The sequence below is a fragment of the Saccostrea cucullata genome, unplaced genomic scaffold (genome assembly GCF_032062105.1).
Source record: "Saccostrea cucullata isolate Sc308-1 unplaced genomic scaffold, CSIRO_AGI_Scuc_v1 ctg14444, whole genome shotgun sequence".
NCBI lineage: Eukaryota > Metazoa > Mollusca > Bivalvia > Ostreida > Ostreidae > Saccostrea > Saccostrea cuccullata.
In genome coordinates this window covers 1-7,334 of record NW_026919683.1, presented here as the reverse complement: position 1 = coordinate 7,334, position 7,334 = coordinate 1, and the positions used below count along the sequence as shown (strand labels likewise).

Sequence of the window (7,334 nt, the reverse complement as noted above, 5' to 3'; positions counted from 1 at the left end):
AGAAATTTTCTTTATAGTGGAATTTCTATACCCCAACCCGGCGCAGCACTGTTAAGGCTAGAAAAATGGGGCGGGGCCTAATTTATACGGGTAAAGTTTACTGTGACGTCACACAAAAAATATGACTTTTATGCATTCCTCATATTACTCAAAAATGAAATATTTGCAACTTTAAACTGTATTAGCATAATAGACAACAATAAAACTTATCAATGCGTTAACAAAAGTCGCTAGTTAAATCCCATACAGCTGGTTTTAAACAAATCACTGATCTCGATATACTAGTCAATCATGACGTCATTTTTGTAAAAATGACGCATTTCATTTGCTGTGAGAGGCAGATTTGGGAATTTTTTAACAATGAAAAATGCGTTTTATTTTAAAACAGAATACCATTTACAGGTTTTTAACAGGCTAGTAATACCAATGTATATCCTTTGTTTAGTGCAATTATCCATTAACATTTAGATAATTCTCTCGTGTTCTTATGTTCAGGTTAGGTATATTTTACATCGGGGTGTCTCGTTAAATCGCTCTTTCGCAAGGGCATACACTAAATAAATCTTGACCATTTTTTGAATATAAATAGATGATGTGTTCCTTTACTTTAAAAGTGCTGCTGCTTTCTTTAAATCGAGAACATGACTTAAGTACACAAAATATTTGGTAAAAGTCAAACATATTTCGACATTGGCCTATAACATGAAATTTTAAGTATTAAAACGCGGATTCTATTTAAAGCAGCAGCACTTTCCAGAAAGTACAAAGTATACAGAAACAAGTAATAGCGAGAACTTTTAATTTCAACTAGGCTATGCCCTTGCGATATTGAAATTTGTTATTGACCTACATTCCGTGTACCTACAATGCATTCACCACATGACTGTCCATCGATGGGGCTAGACTCCATACAGTACAGAGTAGGTTGTACAATGCTATTTCCATAAGTATTTAAGTTCTTTGATAATAGAACAGCTAAATAAAAATAACTTCAGTTTTAAAAACAATGCTCTTTTTTGCACTTCCGTTTTCCGTTGATTTCTCGTAGTAAGCCTTTACAGTGCTGCTCCCCTTCTTTGTTTTAAAGCAAGTCGTCCATCCGTTTGTTGTATGTCTATGGAATATACTGATATATCTATTTATCTCTCTATATTTCAATATATATGCATAAAATATGATATATCCTATGATCATATTTACCAGCCTCTTTACCTTTGTATGTCTTTCCTTCTGGTTTGACACTAGTCTCTGCGTTACCATGGCTTCTTTTCTCTGAATTTGTATTGATGTCATCATGCTCTCTTTCCTCTGGTTCATTAATGATTTCAATAGTTTGTAAACCAGAAACTGTTTCTTCTAGTTTACTATTATCACCTGTTTTTGTGTCACCATGGGTTATATTCCAAGGCTTACTATTAACGCCAGACTCTGTAGCATCATGGATTTTCTCCTCTGGTTTACTATTAACGCCAGCATCTGTGACGTCATTGGTTTTTTCCTCTTGTTTACTTCTGATATCAGTTTCTATGGTCTCAAAGACTTTCTTTGGTACACTGGTCTTTGTGAAAACATGCTTCCCCTCCTCTAGCTTGCCTGTTTCTGGTATCCTATCTTCTTCTAAATGAAATGAAATCTTCTTTTAAAAGTTGAGAAACAGTTTCGCTTTCTAATTGATTATTTAATAATTATCTAATGATATACTTTTGTAAAACTTAATCTATTCTGGGTAAAGGTGTTCTGGTTTTTTACAGTGTCGATATCTAATTTAATCAATTTACAACACATACGAGGGGTGATCAAAAAGTTCGCCAACTAACTGAATAACTTCCATAAAAGAAACATTTTGTTTAAGTGTCGAAAATATTTAAAATTAGTCCTGTCCAATGTGCACGAATCACGTGATATAGGCGGTCACGTGACCCTCTCTGTTTCTGTAGGTCATCACAAAAGCTGAAAGATTTTTCTGAATTTTATATTTCTTTCCATGTAAATTAATTTTTATAACAATAACAGTTTATTTGTCAGAAATGGTCAATTCTCGGCAACAGAATGGGTGGATAATAATATCCTTTCCAAATATAGGTGTGGCGACCATCAAAACCCAAATCTTTTAAAGTGGTTAGAGAATGGTTTCCGCCTTTTTATCATATCTAATATGTGTAAAATTTAGAGTAAAAAATATATTAGGTATTTAATAATTATACTATTGTTAAAGTATTCAACTGTTTTTTTTAAGTGTAAATTGTAGGTCTATGTTAGCAAATTGCTTAATTAAAAAGAGACCCATGGGCCTTATAAGTCACCTAAGTATCATGGAACAACTTTCCGAATATTTAATTTGGTTTATCTTTTAAACCAGATGCATGAAATTCACAATTTTGAAAGAAGCACCATTGCTTATCATTATTATACACTTAGAATGCATACTCTAGCTACTAAATACCCAGCGTTAGATCAAAATAAGAAAAATGCATTTTCACTTTAAAACCAGTGGTGCACTCCACGGGAACTACATACCCTAGGGCCTTATTTTTCAAAATTTTAGAAATTTTTATCATAAATTTTATTTCTTCATAAATGGTTGATTAATACCACAGAGAAGATTTCAAAGCATTTAGTTATCTTCAGACTATGTTCTGTTACCCCCCCCCCTCCCGATACCCCTGACCCAGAAAACATGAAATAAATCATTTTGCTAGATGCACTTTTCTTCATTATAAATATACTGGAAGGAAAAAGAAACCAGGCTAAAGTGAATTAAATTTGTTTTCTTTAAATATGTTTTAGTTTTACTATCTAACTTTTAAAATCATCTTTCAAAAAGATGTAACAAAAATCCCATTAGATTTTGTCTGATAATTCATGAGTAATTGAAGCTCAAATGACGATACCCTCCAAAAGTGAAAATCGAAAACTCTAATTATCTTCAATGTCTCCCCCGTGCATCTGTCCGAGCCTTATTTTTCCTTTGCATGAAATTTCCTCAGAGTATTTATCTTTCAAACCCTGGCTATATTTAGCATGAGTAACAACGCCAAAAAATTAGTCAAACGGCGCGCGCATGCGCCAATGAGAGGACTACAAAAGTAAGTTGACTGGCTCAAAAAACCAAATTGCGGAATTGTTTTCTTTCAAATTTCGTATGAATGTAATGATTATAATCGTCTACTGTATAAATGGCTGTTTTGTGGTAGTAAGGTGCCGATTTAAGAGATGGCAGGACGAATAACCCGCTTGTAACATGGTTCTGTTTCGCGTTAACGTCATCGTCACGGTTGATTGAAAACCATTCCAGACCCTCTCTGACAACGGGTAACAAGTTTTATGGGGGAAAATTTACAAGAAACTGCTAAGTAAACATTTGTTGCCTTTTTCATTAATAGGCAATTCAAAAACAAGACCCCATTGAACTTCCGTAAACTGTGCCAAGATCGCAAGAAATTCATAATGTCTCTTAATATTGAAAAACGATGTGCATACCTCATTTGCATCAAATAAAGCAACAAGATTTGTTGACAAACTCGTCGTTATCAAATTGCACGTGTTTTGGGCTTTTTATCGTTTTCCCTACGTGACGCTATAAATTATATGGTCGAGTAATTCTGAATACTGATTTTGGTGCACAGTAACAAAATTTATCTTCTGACCTATTTTCGTAATTTTCGGTCATGTGTTCAATATTTTTTCGAACATTATGGTACCCTGCGTTTCTTTTTCCTTTCAGTATATATGTACTAAGATCATTCAGATAACACCTAGGAGCAATGGGAAAGATTTTCAAAGAATTCATGCATTTTCACTATATACTCAATAGAGCCCCACCCTTACACCAGAACCCTTGACCCAGGGGCCATGAAATTCATAATTTTGGTAGAGGCATCCTTCCTTATCATATATATGTATGGAAGGATATGGAAATAACGAACAGTATTCAATCTCAACGTCCATTAAACAAATATACAAAATAAGAGCAGAGCAGACACGAACCTCCCAAACATCAGAGGTGGGATCAGGTGCCATGGAGGAGTGAGCATCCCCTGCCGACCGGTCCCACCCGCCGTGTGCTCGTTGTCATAATCAGGAAATAACGGAAAAAATCCGTGGTCAATTCAGTGTATAAATAATGGACTAACAATTGGTATGAAAAACGTCAGTCAGCATTTCATTCAATGATAAATTGTATTTGCTGACAAGGTCATTGTATCGACCATAGAACTTTACGAATTGATGACTTTAAACGAGACTGTTGATATTCCTGTTTCATCAACTTGCATGTCAATAATTTACCTCGTTTAAGAAATTGTTCATACGTAGAGCATGCTCTTGCGTATCGAATCAACTGAGATACAAATACTCCGTATGCAGGTAATGAAGGTATATTGCTGCATAAGTAAGGGAAGTTGACGATAGAAAAGTTAAAGTCATCACGTTTATCATATAGCTTGGTTGTTAGATTACCATTAGTGTCTTTTTCAAGTAAAATATCCAAGTATGAAGCACAAGTGTCGGACTCTGTGGTGTCTTTTATCTCAAGCTCACCAGGATATATCGTGTCGACGTAGGAATGGAAATTATCATTATTAATTGACAATACGTCGTCGATATATCGAAATGTCGAGTTGAAGGCCACAGCAAATTCTGCTTCATATGAATATAAAAATAAGTCTGCTAATAACGGAGCGCAATTTGTACCCATGGGAATTCCAATAGATTGTTGGAATACCTGGTCTCCAGTTCATTGGTTTAATACCGAGGAGCAGAGAAAAAGATTTTTGAAGAAACAATGTATTTTCACTATATAATCAATAAAGCCTCACCCTAACATCGCAACCCCCAACCCAGGGACCCCAAAAATCACAATTTTGGAAGTAACACTCTTGCTCATCATAACTATGTACTTAATTAGCTTCTTTGATACCGAGGAGCAGAGAAAAAGATTTTTGAAGAATTGATGTTTTAACAATACAATCAATAGAGCCCCGGCTTTACACCAGAAGCCCTGGCATGAAATCCATGAAATTCACAATTATTGAAGAGGCATTCTTCGTCATCATAACTATGTTCTTAGTTGGTTTATTAAATACACGTACCCAGGAGCAGAGAAGAAGATCTTCAAAGAAATAACTTTTACTACTAGTATATGATCTATATAGCCCCATCCTAACACCAGAACCCCTGACCCAGAGGCCATGAATTTCACAATTTCCGAAGAGGCACTCTTGGTCATCATAACTATGTTCTTAGTTAGTTTATTTGATACCCAGGAGCAGAGAAGAAGAATTGCAAAGAAATATTGCACATTTACAATATGATCTATAAAGCCCCGCCCTAACACCAGAACCCCTGACCCAGAGGCCATGAATTTCACAATTTTGGTAGAAAACTCAATGCTGATTACAATTTTGTCAATAATTTGACTGCTTGATGTCCAGGAGAAAAAAAAAGATTTTAAAAGATTACATTAATTAATTTTAGTGGTTTTGGTCCCACCCCTCGGGCCTGAGGGGAGTAGGGACCATGAAATTCACAATTTTAGTTTCCATTCACCCACATATGCTGTATACCAAATTGGTTGAAATTGGTTCTGTAGTTTCAGAGAAGATGCGGTTTAATAGAAATAGAGATAGATCGCGAACTTTTTGATCACCCCTCGTATAAAGAATAATGTTGGAATTATTATTCTTTTTTTTTTGTACACTAACTATACACTACTGTATCATTTTAAATTCTATGCACAACTATGATATGTGATATTTCTCTTTACCTCCATCTCCAGTAGTATTAGTTGGTAGCAATGGAGCACTACATGAAAATTCATGAACGCTATCGGTGTATTTGTCATTTATGTCACATTCACAGCCACTTTCCCTTTTTCCTGCAAAATATTTTTGTCTTTACAATAATAATAATACAATCATCTTATCTAAATACTATATCGTTCTAGAAACATTTTACGCTATATTTATTTAGACATATGTGTACTGTAAACGTGCTTTTATTATAATGTTATTCTATGTAATATGGTCAGGAGAGTATCGACGTCCGCAGAGTTTGGTTTTTAAGTCTCCAATTTTAGTTTTAAAACACACAAAGAGAGTGGTCAAAAAATTATAATATTTTTTTTTTCAAATTTCAACAATATTTCAAAAATATATAACAACATTTTAAATTTTTAAAATAAGACACCTTTATTAATCATGCCGTCTACATTGCATTTTAGAGTATGACCTATAAATATCATTTTGTGAAAAGGTTGCTAAGAATGAAAGAGACACTTAACAGAATCAATATATTATTAACCCTTTCTTATTTGTTTTGACCCATTATGTTTTTGTTTGATAGAATAATTCCTGGCTCCTTAATTGTCCGAGAAATAAAACAAAACTATGTTGTATTCCTCTACTTATGGTTTACCAATTAAAAAAAGGAATTCATTATTTTTTAACAATAAACAAAAATAAAATTTTAATGAATCGAAAATTTCAAATTAATGCAAAAATAATTGTACCTGGCTCACTAAGGGGAAATTAACATTCACGATTTTTGAAACGATGTGGAGTGGGTAGTAGGTACATACTGGGGTTTCCTTGGAGAGACATCCATCTGATTTGATCAATGAATCAAATAACTTACCTCTATGAACTTGTTGAATATTGTACATCGATATCTTACTGACCTCCAAAAACAACGGTTATTTAAAAAAAATTGTTATTTATTCATCACATTATTTAATTCAAATAAAGCAATGTTACCTAGATTCAGTTCTTTTTTATTATTTTTCATCCTTTGTTTTCTTCTCCATAGAAGGACACCTAGAAACAGGATGAGGAGGAGGAGGACAATGACTCCGGCACACACTCCTCCTACTATTGCTCCAATATTGGCAGATTGGTTCTCCTGGATTATGGTTGTCGTAGTGTTAAAGTCTCCAAGATCTAAGATCTGTGTTCTGTTTGAAAAATATGATTGAATCACATAATGCTTAATTCATACATATATATATGTAAATGCACATTTCTTTTATACGAGGTTTATTTTACTTACGTTATTGAACAGGAAGGATCGGCAAGATAACATTTGTCTTGTGTGTTAATTCTTTGACATGCAGGATCTAAATCAATGAATCATGGAGATGGAATATTTGTATAGCTGTTGAGTGTTACATTGTAACCAAAATATAAATATACATGTAATACAGATGAAGTTATGTTTGATCTTACAGTGGTAATTCTCATTGCTCCTAAAAGCATCACCCGGACAGCCTTCTAAAAACCCAGAGCAGTCATGTGAAAACAGTTTTCCCTCAGTCGTCTCCAAACAGGATCCTAAAACAA

General features: G+C 34.0%; 1 protein-coding gene across 1 annotated transcript; it reads right to left on the bottom strand.

Annotated features, from left to right (window-relative positions):
* Window positions 1-850: 850 nt before the first annotated feature.
* LOC134235912 (uncharacterized) lies at window positions 851-7,321 on the bottom strand (the record flags this gene model as incomplete). The annotated part of the gene is made up of 6 exons (XM_062718090.1): window positions 7,221-7,321; window positions 7,045-7,111; window positions 6,753-6,949; window positions 5,765-5,875; window positions 1,201-1,617; window positions 851-975 (listed from the first exon to the last, which is right to left on the bottom strand). Coding segments are annotated over exons 3-6 (684 nt in total), but the record flags the coding sequence as incomplete, so codon positions are not given.
* Window positions 7,322-7,334: the final 13 nt, after the last annotated feature.